At 32.9% G+C, this 22,221-nt stretch overlaps 2 protein-coding genes and 1 long non-coding RNA gene across 8 annotated transcripts in view; 1 reads left to right on the top strand and 2 right to left on the bottom strand.

The window, feature by feature from the left end:
- LOC113117745 (pleckstrin homology domain-containing family G member 3) overlaps positions 1-5,105 on the bottom strand; it is a 52,348-nt gene extending 47,243 nt beyond the window's left edge. For all 4 annotated transcript variants that reach the window (XM_026286647.1, XM_026286649.1, XM_026286650.1 and 1 more), the window contains exon 1: positions 4,956-5,105. The gene's annotated coding sequence lies outside the window, so the exon portion shown is untranslated. The remainder of the gene's footprint in view (positions 1-4,955) is intronic.
- Positions 5,106-5,759: 654 nt separating this feature from the next.
- Positions 5,760-15,934, top strand: LOC113117744 (uncharacterized). The gene is made up of 3 exons (XR_003294193.1): positions 5,760-5,913; positions 7,130-7,266; positions 15,852-15,934. It is a non-coding gene; the product is annotated as an uncharacterized LOC113117744 (long non-coding RNA).
- Positions 6,523-20,248, bottom strand: spint1a (serine peptidase inhibitor, Kunitz type 1 a). 3 transcript variants are annotated; one of them, XM_026286644.1, is made up of 11 exons: positions 19,993-20,248; positions 18,548-18,985; positions 16,972-17,129; positions 15,830-15,971; positions 13,644-13,814; positions 11,396-11,443; positions 11,167-11,301; positions 10,921-10,971; positions 9,035-9,205; positions 8,218-8,277; positions 6,523-7,200 (listed from the first exon to the last, which is right to left on the bottom strand). In XM_026286644.1, exons 2-11 carry the CDS (start codon positions 18,951-18,953, stop codon positions 7,016-7,018), a joined length of 1,527 nt encoding a protein of 508 aa, XP_026142429.1. In that variant the 5' UTR covers positions 18,954-18,985; positions 19,993-20,248; the 3' UTR covers positions 6,523-7,015. The 3 variants fall into 3 exon arrangements, with proteins under 3 accessions (XP_026142429.1, XP_026142430.1, XP_026142428.1); XM_026286645.1 differs by having other exon boundaries at positions 11,396-11,437; positions 18,548-19,009; positions 19,993-20,247; XM_026286643.1 differs by having other exon boundaries at positions 18,548-19,009; positions 19,993-20,245.
- Positions 20,249-22,221: the final 1,973 nt, after the last annotated feature.

Below are 22,221 nucleotides of genomic sequence, written 5' to 3'. Positions count from 1 at the left end.
AGACAGTAAAAGAAATGGACACAGCGACCCCATTGGAACTCAATTGAGACAAATGAAGCCCAGTTTTAGCGTTTTTTTAGCACTTCCGTTTCTGACGCGCAGACTCAAACGAAGCTTGACGACGTCAGCAACCTGTCTGCCAGATGTAAATCTTCTAAGTGGCTGTGCGCAAACTGCCATCGTTAATCTTGCAGAGACGGTGAGCTTGAGCGGGGAGTTCTTTGGCGTGAGTGAGCAGGAGTAAGTATTCTGATCAATTATTTTGTATAGTATTTTAAAATGTAACGCCAGTACGCCATATTAAGTTAATTGCCTGCGAGCTTCTCCTCCTGTTTGTACGGTAATGCGACAGAGAGCCGAGTGGTTATGACGCAATCGTTAGCCTATTTTTTACAAAAACTATTAATACGGGGCCATAATGTAACATAGAAAGTAATGGAGCCCTTTATACATTGTTGTGTATCTTTAGAAATAAATAATGGACAAACAGAGTCTTTAAACGCTTCAGATGTAAAGTTATTCGCTGTCAAAGTGACGCCAAAATGAATGGGAGTCAATGGGAATGCTAACGCAAGTGAAGTTCTGCTAAAAGATGGCAGCCCCCACCCGACTTCAACTTCCGGTCGAGTTCCTTGCCCCTTGGTTTTTAGGCACGATATGTGAACGGCCCCTAAGGCGCTCGCTCACTCAGCACGCGCTGAAGGCTCGTTGCAAAATGTCTAATGCATTTAACAGACCAGAAATATAAGATCCTAAAATAACCAACAGGTCTGGTGTTTGGGTTGGATTCCCTGTAAGCTATAGTTTTTTTTTGTATTTTTTTTTTTTTGTAATCCCGCTGGTGTACCCTGTCGTGTTGCAGATGCGACATACCGTAGTTTATTTATCCACCACTCTCTTGCCATCACCATTATAGCTTAAAGGGAATCCAAAGTGCACCCAAACACCAGACCTGTTGGTTATTGGAGGATCTTCTCATTTCTAGTCTGTTAAACGCATTGGCTATTTTGCAACGAGCCTTCAGCGCGTACTGAGTGAGCGAGCGCCTGCTGAGTAGCCTAACATAAACATATAAGATGGTGTTTTTTTCTTCTTCGGGAGTGTCAGGGGCGTTGCCTGTTACGTTGTTTGGGTTATTGGGCTACCTTGTTGAACGCATATCATTATATTTCTTTCTCTCTCTTTTTTTTTTTTTTTCAAATATAATTAATTACTCCAACGAACCGTTCGGTATACATAATGCGTACCGCGTACCGAACCGAAAGCGTCGTACCGAACGGTTCAATACGAATACGCGTATCGTTACACCCCTAATATATATATATATATATATATATATATATATATATATATATATATATATATATATATATATATATATAAATCAGCTAATGTGATAATTGAGAAAATGCAAAATATCGGCCGATATATTAGACTAGGCAATGTATTGGTCACTTAAAGTTTATTTTATATAAAATTTACTAAATTAGAAAAATTATTAGAAAAATGAATCAATATTTTTAAAAAAAGGGCCAATGTGATAAAAAAAATAAAAAAAATAATGGGCTATATATTTGCCGGTAACATATTTATTTTACATAAAATGTTCAAAATTAGAAATAAATAAATTGAAAAAAATATTTATATATTTTATACAATGATCAAGCAGAAAAATGTGTTTTGCTGACAGCAATTATTAAAAAATGCCAAATATTGACTTATTGGCCTTGGCAATATATCGTTCAACCATGATTATAAAGTATGCACACTGTAGACGTTGGTAAAGTTTATTAACATCTTATCCCAAATTATTAGCTTTTCTAAATGGCATGTAGTACCTTAAAACTCATTTTCCTAGAAGGTCTTAAACTTGAACCCTTTCAAACCCCTCAGATTCAGGCCTGGAGCTCCGTCACAAAGGACAGACAAAGAGCTTCTTCTTGGAGATCCATAAATCTCTCCATTCAGGATCCAGTGTTCAGCTGTTAAACTTCTATTTGGACAAATAACCCCAGAAACACGGTTCCCTTGAGGACTTTTAACCCTGACAAGGTCAAAGTAAAACACTGACCCTGTCTAAAAACATCTAGCGTGTCTGATTACACCCGTGAAGACCAGAGCGTGAACTGTGAGAGTCTGCAGTGCTGGGAAACTGAATGAATGGAGAATGAAAGTAAATGACTAATAAACAACTAATAAACTCTCAGGTGAGTAAATAATTAGTGGCTCACTGATGAGTTTTTAATGATCAGTGACGAATAAAATGGACGTAAATACAGTGTAAGCTAATTTTTTTACTCAATATATAGTCCATAAGTATGTGGAAGCATGTTTCCACCACAGCATAAAAAGCCACCACATTTTTTTAACCTCACAATCAATCCCCCCCCCTCCCCTTGCAATTGCAAGTTTAAATCTCACAATTCTTTTTTTTCTTTTTTTCTTGGAATTCTGAGTTTACATCTCACAATTCTAACTTTTTCTTTCTCTCTGAATTCTGAGTTTATATCTCTCAATTCTTTTTTTTTTTCCTCACAATTCTGACTTTTTTCTCCTCTGAATTCTGAGTTTACATCTCGCAACTCTGAGCAATTTCCCTTCGGAATTCTGAGTTTACATCTCACAATTCTAAATTTTTCCCTTCGGAATTCTGAGTTTACATCTCGCAATTCTGACTTTTTTCCCCTCGGACTTCTAAGTTTACATCTCGCAATTCTGAGCTATTTCCCTTCGGAATTCTGAGTTTACATCTCGCAATTCTGACTTTTTTCCCCTCGGAATTCTAAGTTTACATCTCGCAATTCTGAGCTATTTCCCTTCGGAATTCTGAGTTTACATCTCGCAATTCTGACTTTTTTCCCCTCGGAATTCTCAGTTTACATCTCACAATTCTGAGCTATTTCCCTTCGGAATTCTGAGTTTACATCTCGCAATTCTGACTTTTTTCCCCTCGGAATTCTAAGTTTACATCTCACAATTCTGAGCTATTTCACTTTGGAATTCTGAGTTTACATCTCGCAATTCTGAGCTATTTCCCTTGGGAATTCTGAGTTTACATCTCGCAATTCTGAGCTATTTCCCTTGGGAATTCTGAGTTTACATCTCGCAATTCTGAGCTATTTCCCTTGGGAATTCTGAGTTTACATCTCGCAATTCTGAGCTATTTCCCTTGGGAATTCTGAGTTTACATCTCGCAATTCTGAGCTATTTCCCTTCGGAATTCTGAGTTTACATCTCGCAATTCTGAGCTATTTCCCTTCGGAATTCTGAGTTTACATCTCGCAATTCTGAGCTATTTCCCTTCGGAATTCTGAGTTTACATCTCGCAATTCTGAGCTATTTCCCTTCGGAATTATGAGTTTACATTTCACAATTCTGAGCTATTTCCCTTCGGAATTATGAGTTTACATTTCACAATTCTGAGCTATTTCCCTTCGGAATTCTGAATTTACATCTCACAATTCCAAGTTGTAAAATTGCAACTGTAAGCGAGAGTAATGTCTTGCATCTTTTCTTTCATAATTCTGAGTTTACTTCCAGGTATGACAACATTTTATTGGAATTCTGGAATTACAACTCGCAATTCCAAGTTATACATTTGCAACTGTGAGTGAGTACATGCCTTTTATAATTTTTCTTCCTCAACACTGACATTTTTCTTGGTTTTCTAAATGTACATCCTTGCAATTCTTTTGGAATTCGAAGTCTAAATCTCGCAGTAAGAGTTTATAAATTTGCAATTGTGAACAAGTTCACTTTATTTCTCGGAACTGGAAGAAAAAAAAAATAACCGTAAAAAGGTTGCAATTACCTTATCATTTTTTTATTCCATGGCCGAAACAAGCGTTAGAACATAAGAGATTTAACAGCAGAGCTCAACCACCAAACTAACTTTCACTCTAGCTTCCATGACTTTTAGGATTTCATTAGTTTCCATGACTTTTCCAAGCCTGGAAAACACAATCCCGTATATTTCCAAGTTTTCCACAATTGTGGAAAAATTCTTTAAAGTGTCATGTCATCCATAACCACAAATACACAAACAAAATGCTTTCACTGGAAAGACACAAGCATCATTTCAGGGTCATATACAACAGATAAGATCTACCATTGTTTCACTAAATCAACACCTCATCATTTGTTAATCAAAGCGCTATAAGTCCAAACCAGAACAAAGTGCAGGAGCCATAGACAAATACTCTCTTCACAGAGTACTTCATGAGACACTTTCAGTAGGTCAGTTTTCATGCAAGACCTTCAGATGAATGAAACTGGTGAAAAAATAAACTACTGATGAATGCAGAACATCCACACATCTGCATGCATGTGGTTTAAATGCAAGCTTAACAGCAACTTTAAAGGTTACAGAGTGGGTTTTTAAAGGGCTCTGCTTTAGAAAACCATCTGCTTTAAAGAAACAAGAAACTAAAACTAAAAATGGATCTGAAAATACTTGTGAACTTTTCATAAAAAAAGTCATTTTTATACTAAAGCGATCAGTCTTTATTTATACGAATGAAAATGAATGATTAAATCAGCAAAGCAAATAAATAAGTAGACAATTATTTATAGTTTTCAGAATTTTAACTGAAATGTTTTGAAGTTTGAAAGATGTTTTTATGATTAGCCTATCTGTATCTTGACATCATTCACTAAAGGTCATTGTGGCATGGTTTGCAAGCGTGCATCTGAAACATTTAAGCTAATAAAAACCTAAATGTCATTAATAACAACATTAAAGCGTCTGTTTTCATCAAAACAAGACAGGAGGAGAGCAAAAACACATGCAAACTTCCTCAAATGCACATAGTGTCTTTAAGAACTAAGAAAACACATCTAACAGCTTCAACTGTGTAAATATTTTGATCTAGTTTTTCAGTTACGTTACTTGAATCGTTTATAGTACCAACACAAACAATAGTTTTGAGCCTTTAAATGAAGATTAAAACACTTACCAAGTGATTTCCTCTTTATTTAAGGCGTTTGCAGTTCACAAGCATTTAAGAGCGTGTTATTTTCACAGGCTGCAGGTCTGAGAGACTCAGTTTGATCATTTCTCGTGCAGCAGCACTGAATGACTGACTTCAGTCTGAACTCAAACACCGCTGCATTAAACCACAGACGCTCGAGCGAGAAACTCCAGATGGGCGGGGCTTAGCGACACAAACTTGTTGTAAACATCGAAACAAAAACGTTTCCATTTTGTAATTTTCACCTAGCAGTTTTAAGTCAATATATAAACAATTACAGTGTTTTTGTTCGGCTGCAAATTATTTGATGACGAAGCAAGCGCGCTAAACGCAGTGAGTGACGTAATACGTGTTACTTTTCTCAGCGCTGTCAGGATGGACCAATCACAGCCTATATTCTGGTGCGCAGACTATCCATCCTAAATCCTAAATTAGTGATTTAAAAAAATACTATTTAGTGCAGTTTGGGTGGACAGTGTGCACATTGTGACACATGAATACATTTTTAGATATTTGTATTTGTAAATGTGTGCATATTTCTTAAAAAACATGTATTAAAAAAATATTTTCTAACCGTATTAAAACTAAAATAGAATCCTTTGTCATTGATTGCATGCACTTCAAGTCTACAAACTTTAAATGTTTTCTTTCAGCCATACATTTTTCTCAAAACAAAGCACGATGAGAACTTTAACACTTTTCAAATTTCATTTGAAGTTTTCTCAACGCAGTTTTTAAATTCTAAGTTACTTTTATTTAGTTAACGGCAAATTAACGGCTGATCAACCAAAAGCGCCAGAGTGGCGTGGTATACGTTACTTTTCTCAGCGCTGATCAGGATGGACCAATCACAGTAGACTGTGATCACTAAATATGAAAAGAGGTGCAAAAACCGTCATTTTATTTTTTAGATTGCTGTGGCTGATTTCTGTCTGTAAATAAGGTAACGTAATATATTTAATGTACTGAAAATGTAACTTACAATCAAAAATGCCGTTCTGAGACTGTGTGTGTATGGTGATTGAGACTTTTTCAAACTGAGAAAATCTAAAAAAGAAAACGTTGTTTGGACCTTAACCAGCAAAAACACGTTTCCCCGTTTTTTGTTGTTGTTACGAACCGTAACTAAATTATACGTTTAATTTTAAATAGTCTTCTAACTAAAGAGCAGAAATTATGTGGGCTTGATGATTTTAATTTTGATTAAATGTCGCCATCTGCGGGTCAAATAATAGCAACAATCTCCCGTTTCTAAAATAAAATAACACACACAGTCTGTATTTATTAGCTTTATTGACTGTCCATGATTAAATATAAGGCAAGTTTTTGATACATTAAAAAAAAAAAAGTCTATATACAAATGATCTTTCACCATAAATGGAGTTTCGGAATACAAAACAACAGTATACAAAAAAAAAAAAAAAAAAAAAAAATATATATATATATATATATATATATATATATATATATATATATATATATATATATATATATATAGTCATAAAAAAAGAGAAAAAAAATGCAAATAAAACTCCTTAAGCAACTATTGAAAAATAAAAACACAACAAAGAGCCATAAATCAATCTCTCACATCTCAAACTAAAACACAAAACTAATATCTAGATAATAATGCAATGTTTGCATGACTTTTGATAAAATTAACTCACGAGAGGCAGCATTTCAAATAAAAACAAACAACAATCCAGTCTTCGCACGGCTGTATTACAAAATAAAAGTACATGGCTCAAGAATCTTGATTTAATTTTTCGTGGTCATAAAAACTGGCTTTATTATATGCTATTGCAACAAATATTCAACCCTGAGCCAAATCCAAGAAACTAATAACACATAAAGCAAAGAACAGAAATAAGAAAAAAGTAGCCGCTGGTAATAAAAGTTGTTTCACACTTAAAACAAGCAAATCTAATGACCTTTCTGCAGATACCAGCCGGTCTAATAAATCAAATAATTATTGCATATACATATTTATTTTTCACAGCATGCCGCAGCAGTAAGATAGATGTCCTGTTAAACCGAGGTGATGCTCAGATGGGTTTGGTCGTGCTGTTGTAGACGAGTTTCTCTGAATAATCGTAGGTGTGAACGTGACCGCCGTTGACAGCCACATGCTGATGTTTGTTCTTCTTCTTCCCCTTCAGCAGGCAGCATGCGATAACCACCAGCAGGACGGCGATGGCGAGGCCCAGGATGATGGCGATCACGATGGCAGCTGAACAGAGACACGACAGTCACGTTACATCAATGCATCTGGATACATCAGCAGAGTCAAAGAAAGGTACGACAGCAGACTATACAGCAACGCAAAGACAATGCAAAGATTTTTCCAATTGAAAAAAAAATAAAAAAGCATGCAAGGTGCATTTTCTGCCTTTTAGTTTAATTACACTAGTGCGTCAGAAATTTGACATTTAATTAAAAGATTATTATACAAGCCAGAGTGGGGTTATTGTAATTAAATAAAACTATAAAGCATTTTGGATTAATAAATGAAAAACTGTAATCTGTAAATGTATTATATAAATATATAACAGGGCTCAACATTAAACTCTGACATGAGCTTGTCCTTGTAAAAAAAGTTACTTGTCTGAGAAAAAATCAATTAAACGATAATAATAAATAAATAAATAAATTATGTATATATATATATATATATATATATATATATATATATATATATATATATATATATATATATATATATATATATTTTTTTTTTTTTTTTTTTAATTTATTATTATTCATTCATATTGTTCATTAAAACGGCTGATTCATTCAATAAATAAAGCAAGTAACCATTTTTATAAATGTCTCACTGAATCATTGACTCATTCAAAAATGAATAATTTAATAACGAAAGACTGTTGTGTGTTACATAATTTCAGTAATATTGTATATAATATTTAATAATAATATAAAATTATATAATATATATAAAAATATCAAATAAAACAAAATTAAGCATTTTATTTCAGCTTGTTGAGGCAACATTTCCCATTTTCATTTTATTAATTTAAGCTGTTGTCATAAAATGTCTTTGATTTTTCATTAATTATTTTTTCATTCAAGGTTTTATAATTTTTTTTTTTTTTTTTTAAGTAGTAGAAATGATAATAACTAAAGGTTAAAGGTTACTTTTGGTTAACTTATGACTCATTTCCCATACACTCAACATTCATCTTCTAAAGGAAAGCATGCAAGGAATGATATTTATTATAAGCTGCGTTACTTGTTTCACTGCTGCTTTCTTGCTTCTCAAACTGAGATCGTCTGGGAAACGCATCAGAGTCTGAAACAAACAAACAAACAAACATGAGAATCTTATGTTTTATTAGCTTATTTTGCACGACACAGTAACAATATATATATATATATTAGAGATGACGCAGTTCACTGAAAAAACACAGTGGGACCGCAGTGAAACACACCGAACCGTGAAAAAGTTGAACCGTGCCAACCATAAAATATATATATATATCAAATATGACTTTAAAACAGTTGCAAACAGCTATTACATCAGAAAAAACTAAAACGCTTTAACTAAGGCTTTTAAAGAGGATCTGCACATATAAAATGAATACTGTATTAGAAGGGTAGGGCTACGAAAACATCAAACTGTAAAAAGATGATAAAGCCTTTAAACCATTTCTTAACAGAAGAAAAGTATTAACTATTACATTCTGTTAAAATATTGCATATTAGAGTCAAGACAAGTCTATTTCACATGTAAAAATATGGGTGGATTTTCACACAGATATGAACAAAAACAGAAGATGGGCCGATTGAAAACGCACTTTAGTTGACAGCCAGTAGATGGCGCTGTTAGAGCGGTTTTCTTGCTGCTTTTATAAAAATGCGTCTGAAGCTTTTCTGAACACAGTCGGTTCTCTTCAGAGATGCATTCATATGCATTCAATCACAGCTTTTGATTAATATCAGTGTCACCAAGTCTGCTTACTCTGTATCTTCAGATGATAGACACACATTTGCATGGATGAATAATTCACATAATAAAATACTATTAATAATAATATAGTAAAAATTACCAGACACTCCTTTGCACGAACTCATGCACCACGCCTCCGTTTCGAAGCGGTTTCCGTTCCCATCACAGCCACCGTAGTTAAAGCGGTGACAGCGCCGGTCATATGGATTGTAATACCATTTAGTGAAACTTGCGCGACATTTTCCCGTTACTGGAGGCTCCACGCAATGAGCTGGAAGAGTCGAGACATCGATCAACTTTATATTAAGGAGGCACTAAAACAGTATTATATGTGATCCTGCAGCACAAAACCAGTCTAGAGTGACAATTTTTCGAAATTGGGATTTATGCATCATCTGAAAAGCTGAATGAATCATCTTTCCATCAGGACAATATTTGACTATCTGGAATCTAAAGGGAGCAAAAAAAATCTAAATATTAAAACAATATTTTTTGGGTTATTGCTACTAAAATACCCCAGAGACTCAAGACTGATTTTGTGCTGCAGGGAAACACATAAAGAAATTAATATGAGAATGTATGATGAATAAAATATTTGTAACATTTCCTAATTGTATTTTAGATTTGAATTTACACTGTATATAAGCAAATTCAACTTTTGTAACTTTAAAAAAAAAAACACGATACTTTGAACAAGATTTTCAAAATAAAATTATAATCAATACATGTTTAAAAAGGTTTAGGTTTGCATGTATAATGTCAGAAAATGAAATCTAAATGAAATACAGTAAAAGGTTTTTCAAGATAAAAATAATAAATTTTTAAAGATATATAAAAATTATAATCAATAAATTCTTTAAAATATATTTAGAATTTGCATATATCATAGCAGAAAGTAAAATGCAAATGAAATACAAATGATGATTTTTATAATAAAAAATAATTACAAATAAATGTTAAAAGTGTGCATATTTAATAACAAACAATTAAATATAATTTATTGTTGAGGTGATGAATTTTTCAACAAAATAAAATTATTTAAACAATATATATACAGTACAGACCAAAAGTTTGGAAACATTACTATTTTTAATGTTTTTGAAAGAAGTTTCTTCTGCTCATCAAGCCTGCATTTATTTGATCAAAAATACAGAAAAACAGTAATATTGTGAAATATTATTACAACTTAAAATAATAGTTTTCTATTTGAATATACTTTAAAAAAATAATTTATTCCTGTGATGCAGCGCTGAATTTTGAGCATCATTCCTCCAGCTTCAGTGTCACATGTAACATCAGTCGATCACATGATCATTTAGAAATCATTCTAATATTCTGATTTATTATGAGTGTTGGAAACAGTTCTGCTGTCGAATATATTTGATCAATAAAAGGTTAAAAAGAACTGCATTTATTCAAAATAAAATAAGAAAAATTCTAATAATATATTTTCTTTACTATCACTTTTTATCAATTTAAAACATCCTTGCTGAATAAAAGTATTGATTTTATTTTTTTAAAAAAGAAAAAAATTACTGACCCCAAATAACTGAGCAGTAGTGTATATTGTTATTAGAAAATATTAATATTTTAAAAACATAGCTTCTTTTTTTTTTTTTTTACTTTTTATTCATCAAAGTATCCTAAAAAAGTATCACGTTCTGTAAAAATATTAAGCAGCAGAACTTTTTCCAACTTTGATAATGAATCATCATATTAGAATAATTTCTAAAGGATCATGTGATAATGATCCTAAAAATTCAGCTTTGAATCACAGAAATAAATGATAATTTAAAGTATAATAAATTTAAAAACAATTATTTTAAATCGTAATAATATATCACAATATTAAATTTATATAATATATATATAAATTAGGTTTGCATATGACAACAAAAATAAAATATAGCAATGACCTTTTCAAAATAGACTAATAATCAATAAATACTCAAGAAGTTTCAAGGTAAAATATGAAATATAAATCACCTTTGGTTTTGTCCATAGGAATATTAATCAAATGGTCAAGCTCTTCGACCACTGAACAGAAACACATGAAAACGTAAGTGAATCAATAACACACAAAACTAACAAATGACCTGAAACCTAAAAAACATTTAAAGGGACAGTTCAAAAAATAAACAAATGATGTAATCATTTACTCCCTAAGGAGTAACTATTAACCAATCCCTTAACTATTAAAAGATCATGTGTATATGTATCATGTGTTTTTACGTTTGGTGCACTTCGTAGTCTCGTCCGAACCGTCGCTGCACTGTTCTTCTCCGTCACACTCCAACCCTTTCTGAATGCAGCAATTATTTGAACAGGAGAAATGCTCTGGACCACAAACCACGTCACAAATCTCACCTGTGTGTGTGTGTGAAAGAGGATTTCACCCGTCAATGCCTACACGAATATTAGACACCAAATCAAATGAAATCATCAGGAATCACGGGGTTACCATTATCGTGGATCGGACCTAATCTTCCAGACGGTGGTTTAGCAGAAGCTGCAAAATAAAAACTTTCCTGTTAAACAGCAGCACATTAAATAATTTGCGTAAAGTCACTTTTAAAAACATGCAAGTTTAATTAAATCAGATTTCACTAATAACTCAGGGATTTCTGAAAGAGCCATTTGTCAAATTTATCGTGAAGAGAAAACCCCTTGAGATGTAACATCTCGTTTTCGAGGGGGCCTCCAAAAACTAAACAAAAACAAAACATACTTCACATACATACATACATACTAACAAAACAAAGACAAAAGCTCTCCATCACATCAAAACCATCCATTACGTCTCCAATTCAACCATTAAAAATTAGCCAAACAATTAGTCATTCATATAGACAAATATATTCATGTCAAACATAAGAGAAACAGTTGCAACTGGTATGCAAATGATTAAGAAGAGACATATTAAACTGGTAGGAGGAGGAAATTGATCTAAAAGACCTAGGTAAAGCATTCCAATCAGAAGGGGCTTTACATTTAAATGCTCTCCTCCCACTTTCCTTTGGATATCTTTGGTACAGAAAAAAAAAGATGGTCCGTGTCTCTTAAAAAATGCATTTGTAAACAAACTGCAACCAGTGAAACTGCCGTCTAGAATTTAGTGAAAGAAGATTCAATGACTGATACATTTGGCAGTGATGTGTTCTAAATGGACACCTCAAAACAAATCTGCAGATACTATTATAAATCACATTCAAAGGTTTGAGATTGATATCAGCTGTGTTCTGATAAACAACATCTGCATAATCAATTATGGGCAATAATAGTTGAGTAATAATTTTTAATCTAATCTGTTTTGTAAAACAATTAATTGAGCGGTATAATATTCTTAAACTACAATTTATGCTTTTTACAATAGAATCTATATGAGTTCTAAAGGTAAGTCGGGAGTCGAGCCAAAGGCCTAGATATTTTAACTCCTCAACATTCTTTAGAGGTGTACCATCCACAAATTTAACATGAAGAGAATTATTTTGCTTATGGAGTGCAGATCTAGTTGCAAAAAGCTTGCTATAAGACTTGTTTTTATTCAGCAGAAATAAATTAGAAGAAAACCATGTTTGAATAAGATTAAAATCAAATTGAAGTTAGGTTTGAATCTTAGATATATCGTAGCTGGATGTATACATAACGGTGTCATCTGCATATAGATGAATCTGACAGTCTGAGCATAATTGTGGAAGATCATTTATAAAAATGGAAAATAAAAGAGGCCCTAGGAGAGAACCTTGAGGGACACCTGTTTCAATAATTCTAGTCTGGGAGAGAACATCATTAAAAGACACGCTTTCTTTGACATCTGTAATGCAGATATGAATTAAACCAGAGAACAGCTGATTTGGAAAGACCAATAGCATATAGTTTGTCGAGAAGAATATAATGATTGACCATGTCAAATGCCTTGGTGAGGTCAATAAAGATTGCACCAGTAGACCTGTTATTATCTTGTGCCGAAAAAATATAATTGGTAAATAATGTAAGGGCTGTTGTTGTTGAGTGATGAGGTCTAAATCCAGATTTATTTGGAGTTAAGAGGGAAAAGTCATTAATATACTTAGACAATTGCCTAAAAATCAGCTTTTCAAATATCTTCACTACATTATTGATTATGGAAATTGGCCTATAATTATTGACTTCAAGTGAATCACCCCCTTTGTGTAATGGTATTAACATAATTTGCTCTGAAAGCATCACTGATCTGCTTTATTCGTTTCAGTTTGTTAAATTTAACAGCCAATGCATGCTTTTAATGCAGCTCCATAAGAAGAAGCTAAAGTACAGCCTAACGTAACAGCCTAAAGTATCGAACACAATTCAGTTTAACCATCATCTCGTTTATTTGTCAAGAAGTTTCATGACTGTTAAACCCAATTGTTGAAGAATTAAACAAATGCATGATATATTTATCCGAAGCGTCTGCTAAATGAATACATTACGTTGGAATAAAGTAACATTTTAATATGACAAACTAATTTAGTTTTACAATATTTACTTGCCAAAGTCATTAGTATATTATAAACGTATATAAAAGATAAGATAAAGTTATTTTGCATTATATATGTCTAACATACGTTTCAGTTTTATTTGCACAATAATAACCATGTTGTAGTTATATTAGTTAGATACTCACTGACTTTCTACTAGTTTTTTTGCACTGTGAGTGTCATTAACTAGTCATGAAAAAAGCTCAATACCTGAAACTTTGTCGCAAGCGTTCATGCATTCGTTGAGCGCCAGGTAGTTGTTGCTGTTTGGTTTGCAGCCTCCAAACTTGAACTGCTCACATTTCTCTGTTACGGCGTTGTAATGCCAACGAGGAAAAGAGCCTCGACACGGACCCTCCTTCTTCGGCACCAGACAGTGATCTGATGGGGAGAAAAACAGGCTTTTTACATAAAACTGTATTTATTCTTCCACACAAGACTAAAAACACCAAAAGCATGATATAATTTACATGCAATACTGTATTGAAAGTCTTCTGAAGTAATGCTTTAGCACATGTTTGTGCTACTGCTTCTATAACATGCCTCGACAAATTGTATGCGAAAAAATGCAATTAAGTTTTGAGCCTTTGCGTTGACGTTATGACATCTTAAAACCACAAATGAAACCATTGTGCAAAACAAATGATAGTTACATTAGTGCATCAATGCAATTAATGCAAGTATCGAATGTCATATCAATGCATTTATTTTTATGACGATGCAAAAGCTTCATCGCTTTATGACTCAAGAGCAAGCAAATACAAATATATAACATCAATTTAGTAAATAATGCATGTGTTGTTAAGTCACAAACGGCAATCCTGAACGTATTTCCCATCTTGTGTATATGAGAAATATGAATGCTCATTCAAACATAAAACTGAAACCATCACTTGCATTATTTACCATAGTAAAAACGTCTCGCACCTTAAAATGTACAAATGAAAACAACTTGTATGTTTGTTATTGAATTATTTTCTGTCTGCATGTTACAGATGCTGCTGGTAAACATGCATGTATTAATATTTAATGAGCTTCTTCAGAATATTTTCTCGCCATGAATGATGCAACAAACACTGTGCTTTGAACACAAAGAAAAGCAAAAGCAAACACTATAAATAATGCAAATGGAACATGATTAATTCAAACCAACACAAGTCATGTAAATATCTGTATTTTGTCTGATCTCATATGGATTTTAGATTTTTTTAGACAGCTAGACCAGAACAGAGTCATTTCACAAACGCTCAATGACCAGAACAACTTCATTCTCTGTGAAACTTCCACCGCAAAACCTGTCGCACAAGTTTGTGAAACACTCAAGAAAATAGCATCGCAGCTCAAGGGGTTTCCTGTTTCTACTAAAACCAGGAAACATCCAGCAATCGGTCACAAAACAGACTCATTTCCATTGAAAATAAATCATTAAACTGCTGATCTGACCGTTTTGACCAAGCAAAGCTGAAATAAGCTGAAGCTTGTTTTAATATGAAATATGAGGAAAACAGAAAAGCACATTCTGGGTTAACAGAACGAAACCATTTATGCATTTATGTCTGACAAATCCTGGTGAATGGTTAATCCATGTATCTTTAAGGTCACTTCAAAACCTGTTGGACCAGAACTCATCTCAGGTCAGCTCAGGAATTTAATTATGACAAATCAGATAAAATGACTGAGAAACACTTATCAGAGAACATGTAAGAAATGACCTATTACTGTCATGAAAGCTGTTGCTTTTAATATCATAAATGACACATATGGGAATGAACATTGACTTAATTTCTATCGTCTGTCAGGTTTTTGACCCACTCACGTACATGGGTCAAAGACGAAAAAGGGATTAAGCATAAAAACGATAATTGTAGAACTGCTCTAAATTGTTGTTGTTTTTCCCAAAAACATGAAAAAGTTTTCTGTTTAATTTAATTGCAAATTTGTTTTGGTTTTTCTGAGCAAAAAAATTAATATCAGACATTTTCCCCTGATTTACAGAAGAGACCCACTAATATTCAATTTCGACAATATTCTTGTTAGGTATATTTACAACAAAAATCAATTTATAGTATACTAAAAGACTAATTAGTTGCAATTAAAAAAATAATATAAATAAAAATAAAATATAAAAATAAATATATAAATATTTGCCACTATCCTAGGTTTTGCCCATTTGTCAGCAAATTTGTCTTTTAAATATTTTAATATGTAGACATTAGAATAAGCAAGTTGTTTGAACTTTTACATAAATATTGTTACAATGAATGACGATGTAACATTATTTCAACCACATTTTGACATTTTATCCTCCAAAAGCTTCATTTTATCCTCCAAAAAAAGAAAAAAGAAAAGAATGAACAACTTAAGTGCACACACAACATGTGTTTTCATGTACTCACGGAGTGTCTGTTCCTGTGTTAGGACCAAAATGGACACCTCGTCCGATCCTGTCTGACCAGCCTCATCTGTGACCGTGAGTCTGAACTTATACATCCCCGGAGAAAGATTGGACACCGTCACTGAATCCTCAAAAAGCCCTTTCTGACATAAAAAATAAAATATTTAAATATATATTGTACATTACAGAAATATCGGTAATGCTTTGCTTGAAGCTTATGCATACAATGCATGATATATTATTTGTATTGCATTAATATTGCACCTTATAATGCACTGTATGAGCTCATTAATAATAATTATAACCACAATTATATACTACTACCTTTACTGGAAGCCTTTACTGTATATACAGTTATAATGCATCAAAAAGTATTTCAATTAGTATTGCATTCATTACAATATATTTTAATACTTATCTATTCATTGTAGCAACTTATAAAGTGTATAACTCATTAAAACACATGAAAAGAACAATATCGGTATCACTTAAAGCCTTTACAATTGTAAAAACATTTAAATGCATTAATTAGGCCTTACAATATTTTGAATGCATTAACTATAATATACAATTATATTATTTATATTTTCATTGTTACACTTTTAGAAAGTATAATTCATGAAGTATTAGTCATTCAAATGCATGAAAACAAACGATATCGGTAATGCTTTACTTGAAGCCTTTTTTATATAATGCATTATAGAAATATTATAATGCATTAATTATGCTTTATAATAATACACTTTATGAACTGTTGAATGATTTTTAACAACAACAACAACAACAAAAAAAAAATTAAATAATATCGACCAATATCGGTAATGCTTTACTTGTCTTGGAGCCTTTCTATGTAATGCATTATTAAAGTCTTTTAATGCTTTAATTATGCCTTATTATCTTATGAATGATTATTATACAGTTATAATATATTATGTTTTGTTGTTACACATCATAATTCATATAAAGATTATTTAATGTATATGCATGTAGCAAGTAATCTGGAAAATGCAAAGATTTGATGCATTAGCCTTTATAATGCCTTAAACATTAAGACATCAAAAAAAAAAAAAAAAAAAATCATATTCTAAAGAAAAAAAGGAATTAAAAAGGGAAGTTTTTTTCTAACAATGAACCTGAACCCACTTTCAGAACTGCTGATGGGTCTCCAGACACCTGTACCCACTCATATTTTACAATCTTTTTATCGTCTTTGCTCTCAATGCCGTTCAGAATCACATCTTCATTGGGCTGAACGACTTTGTCCTGCCCGGCGTCTGCGACTGGAGGTTTGTCCTCCACATCTACAAGAAATCAAAAAACTGCTGCGATGAAACATTATGCAACATGAAACAATAACGCTGGGAACTGCACAAGATGCCAAGAATGATAGTGAGTAAGCAACCCAGAGTTTATGAGAAAACATTGCAAGATGGATCTTGTATACGGAAGATAAGTAGATAGGGAAGAGTTAGACGAACTATTAAAACATGCAAGAGGAAATTAAAGGTTGAAACTAAAAGATTCTGACACAAAATGATAAGCTTTTACACGGTTAATATCAGGAGTGAAGAAACACAACCGCAACATTTACACGTTTTTGCATTCAGCTCATGTATAATCTTAACTTTTCAAAGTCCTAAGACTCTATGAAATCTGAATTTGTGAATTTTAGTCCATGTCTATTTGCTGCTGTGCTCCAAAAACATGTCAAAATAAACATTTATAAGATACGTGCATTTAATTTACAGCCTTTCTCTTCCATTAAAACAACTGATCTTGAACTTCAGGGGTCGTTCTTTTGTTTGTCAATCAGATGGTTGGGATGTAAACTAAATGCTACAGACTATTTAATTTGTATTAAATGCTACTCAATGCAAAAAAAACTGCACTTATTTATTTAGTGTCAGTGAGATGCCATGAGAACTTTAATGGTAACACTTTACAATAAGATCCAATTATTTAATGCATCAACTAACAATAAGCATTACTTTTTTACTATGTTTATTCAACTTTATTGATTTTTGTTCATAAAAATACAATTTGAGTTTTAAGTTCATATCAGCTCAGATCCATTAACAATATTAAAAGTGGTATCGGACTTTTATTTTGAATAATTTTTAACGTTTCCATTTTATTTTTATATTAATTAAAAAATATATTTTTTGTTGTGTGTTTTTGGCATTTTAATTAGTTTTTGTGTCTTTTTAATATTTGTAAATATTATTTTTATTCATTTTTTATTTTAATTTTAGATTTTTAGTCCATCAAATAGAACTAAATAACAAAAAAAATGTAATTAATCCATTATATTTCTATGTTTTTTATGATTTTAGTTAACGATAACAATAAACCCGTCAAGGCTTTTCATAGGATCCTAAATGAATCAATATTCTCAAATTATTCGTTCGCTCCTAGTTACTCCAACCGGCTAAAATATGAAACGATGACACACTTCAGAAGATTTCAGCAGGTCTGGACATGCATGAGTATTTCCAGAAGTATTTCCTCCACAGGTTTAAGACAAATCTGAAAACACTGTAAATAAAAACCTAAGGGATACTCATTTATCACTGAACTGATATAAAAGACATGTAAGGTCATTTCTCTTATACCTTGCACCTGTTGCACAATGTAATCTTAAAAAATAGATTTCAAAACACACCTGTTGTATCGACTAATATATATATATAATATCGCCAGATACACAATTCCCACTTACCTGAAATTTGTTCGTCAAGGTAATCTTTAAAAACAGATAACAGAACGTAGTTGCTGAAGCCCTTCTTCTTCACAAAGTGACAGACTTTCTTCTGTTTGTACAAACAGTCAAAGATGAAGCATGAGTGGACGTTTTTGGGATTTTCTCCATGTTCCATCAAAGCCAGATTACAGTTTGGATCATGACAACAGGCCAGAATACATTCTTCAGGCCGAGACACTTGAGGAGAAGACAGAAACGTGGCCCCGTCCTTCACAGATTTATCTGTGTCCAACACAAAATCCTCTTTGCCAAGTCTGAACTTATCCATGCATTTCTCTTCATCCTGAGCCTCTGATGGAGCCACGTTGAGACAGATGTGAAGAAGCACCGCGGTCCAGAAGAGCCAGAGACGAGACGGAGTCATTCTCCAAACCAACAAAACCTCCAGTAAAATCCCTGTATTAATGATTCAAGACCAATCTGAAAAGAGGAGACTTTAAACATTACAACAAACTTATATATAACTGGGAGAATGCATTACATAAACACACAAAGACTCAAAAAGGAGTCATTCTCCAAAGAACAGAACCTCCTAAAAACCATTTAAAAATGATTCAAAGATACAAATAAAAACAAACAAATAACACTAATATGATATGGATTTATTCATTCTACTAGCTACATATACATACATACATATATATATATATATATATATATATCTGAAAATCAAAATCTAAAGTAAAGTCAATTTAACTATAATTTAAGACCCATCTGAAAAGTAAGCGAAAACAATAAAACTTCCAAATAATATTTATAAAACAATATGCATATTAAATCCAGGAATAATATATAAAGGGGTCTTTAAAAAAATGTTTTAATAATATTTTAAGTATAGCTGGTAGGATGACGAAATCCATAAACAATCAAAAAGAAGTCAACAAGGTTTAAAGTAAAATCCCTTCATAAAAGGATAAAAGACCAATCTGAATAGACAGAGAAAATCTGAATAAAATAACATTTCAAATTAATATTTATATAATATATAGCTGAAAGAATGACCAGATCCATAATGAAAGATGTGATCAAAATAGCAACCCCTTCAGCAAAATCCCTTTATATTGAAGAACACTAAACATTAAAACCTCTAAATATTTATCATATATAATAAACATTGAATTGACCTATATATGACTTGAAGATTACACTAGTTTATTAATATACAGTATTAGACTTCAATACATGCATTATCTACTAGAAATCATAAGAAAAAACACTCACTTCAAAGTCAGTTAAGTAAACTTGTATTTCCCCCCCTAAAAAAAAAAGTTCGTCTAAAACGAAAATAAAACATTAAGCAACTTTTCGAGCATTTCTGCTTTACTCAAGACATAAACATTAAAGGCCACCGGAGAAAAACGCAGCAGATGTTTGTTTTGCGTTGAAACATGTAATCTTCTTACCTATTAAACAGCTCTACTGGTGTTCGTGTCCTCCTCGTGACACTAGCCAGACACAAACCGTCGTTTAAAGCAGTTTCGATGGAAATGCGTCGTTGATTCCGAGGAAAACAGCGGCAGTCAGATCCCGAGCTTCAGGTGAGGTGTGTCCGATACCGATTACCGACATACCTGCGCGAGCAGGAAGTGCTGACGTCACGCGGCAGGCCCCGCCCCTCGCACTGCACATTCACATTTTGGGAAATAAGTTTAGGCTTTTTTTTCCATTCGGTTTCTAAAGCCTGTTGTCTGACTCCGACAACACCACATTGTTTTAGACAGGACACGATTTGCCGCAGACAGATGGCTAAAGTCTGTGGCTAAAGTGTCTTTATAAATGTCTTTCACTTTGTTATCAAGTTTCAGAATAGTTTCACTTCCTCTTCTTCAGATGCATCATTCACCGCGGTCCTTAAAAAGCAGTTTCATTAAAAACTTCAATGCTGGTGTTGACTAATTCAAGTTTAAACCCAAATATATAACAGATATATTATTTCAAATGATGTGTGTCCTTTAAATACTCATTAAAAATTCTTAAACGTCTAGAAGCTTCTGCAAAACGGACAAATGTTGACTTATTTACATGTAAAAATAAACGTGCAAACGTGAATTTCCCAGTACTCATTGATACAAATATAAATGTACTCTATACATCGTTGGTAAAGGTTAATGCATTACAATATGTCGTAACTCGCTAAAAAAAATAACTAATTGCATCAGTTATTTTATGTAATGCATTACAGGACAGGAGAGCTTTCAGTCAATAGATGGGAAACAAAGTAGCTGCGATTATTTATTTGAAAATAAGTAACAAATTAATTACTAGTTGCTTGAAGAAAGTTATACGATTATGTGACTCACGTTACTTGTAATGCGTTACCCCCAACACTGCATGCAAATCAGCATATTATATTTCTGTGTATTACATTATTGACTTTTCCAGATAACTGTTATATAGATATCTAAAAAGTGTGATACACAATAGCAATCAGCAAGATACATGTAGAACAAAAATTACATTTATATGTAACAAACATTCCAGGAACAGCACTGTGAAAAACACATTACCGGTTTGTGGTTGCTGTGGGTGTCTGTTGCTTTAGCAATTAACCAGTGAAACATACAGTTTTAAAGGTTACCAGTCCAGTTTCATTTATCCAAAACCTCAGTGTTGGTTTTTGATGCAGGAAGTGAGTTTTTTACATTTCCATTTTCTTTCTGTCACTAAAACTCACTGGAAGTGTTTCAGTGGAGTTTGAAAAGCACCACAGTATAAATATATGCCAAATGCATAACGATGTTAAAGACCTACAGTTATTCGTTACAGACACTAGATGGCCTCTAAAGCTCCTGAATACCATCATCATCAGCAGTCTTGTGGGAGTGTTAAAGACAACAATGTTGAGCTTTGATAACACTTCCAACACTCGCTGACTCATCCAGGAGCAATGCCGTACAGAGACAGAAAGATTCACTCACATTCACACACAGCAGATCAGCCTCAGGCTCAGAGAATGATCTTGTGTAAGCATTCAAACCCAATGTTGTGAGGCTGATCGTGCATTTACATCACTGTCTGACTCTTCTGACCACATTAAGGAGCGACTCAAGGCAAATCGAGATAGCGTACTCGTTTATTTGGGCCAGTAAGCAACTATCCAGAACAGCCGAGCAAATGCACAGCAACAGACTATTAACCAATCATAATAGACATGCTATTGCATAACAATTCACAATACCTTAGTGTGTGTTGGAAAGCTTTGAATGGACAAACACCACATTTTCTTCAGAAAATCTATTATTTTTTGTAAGAAGTACAGCGTTTCTAGGGAATGCATTGCACTGGATCATCGGGTGGCCCTATTTTTCAGTCTTGGCTTGGATGAATTAATTTGTTGGCTGTGAAAAATGATCTGCCGTGTTGCTCAATAATTTAGAGTTTGTAACAGACGGCACATCGGCAAGAGAAGCAGTGGAGCTGCACTTGACTGATATTCTCTGACAAAACAAAAGGGAAAAGAGGCAGCCATTGTTTTTATCGAAATCGGATCTATGTAATAGCCGATGCATGCCTTTTGTCCAGACTACTGTACACTTTGACATGGGAATACACCCCAGAATTCTGTTTGGACAGCTTGAAGATTGATTGATGCACTGCGGGCACCATAAACATGTTTCTCGCATATCAAGTTT

This window comes from Carassius auratus, chromosome 17, assembly GCF_003368295.1.
Source record: "Carassius auratus strain Wakin chromosome 17, ASM336829v1, whole genome shotgun sequence".
Classification (NCBI taxonomy): Eukaryota; Metazoa; Chordata; class Actinopteri; order Cypriniformes; family Cyprinidae; genus Carassius; species Carassius auratus.
The sequence above is the reverse complement of the archived record's forward strand: the minus strand, read 5'-3'. Positions and strand labels throughout refer to the sequence as shown.

Excerpts from the sequence above, each read along its gene's own strand:
- spint1a (XM_026286644.1), bottom strand. The coding sequence starts at position 18,953 with ATGACTCCGTCTCGTCTCTGGCTCTTCTGGACCGCGGTGCTTCTTCAC. Across the intron at positions 11,302-11,395 it reads AGGTCCGATCCACGATAATG|GTGAGATTTGTGACGTGGTT; the intron begins GTAACCCCGTGA and ends ACACACACACAG. Across the intron at positions 10,972-11,166 it reads GACTACGAAGTGCACCAAAC|TGGTCGAAGAGCTTGACCAT; the intron begins GTAAAAACACAT and ends GTTTCTGTTCAG.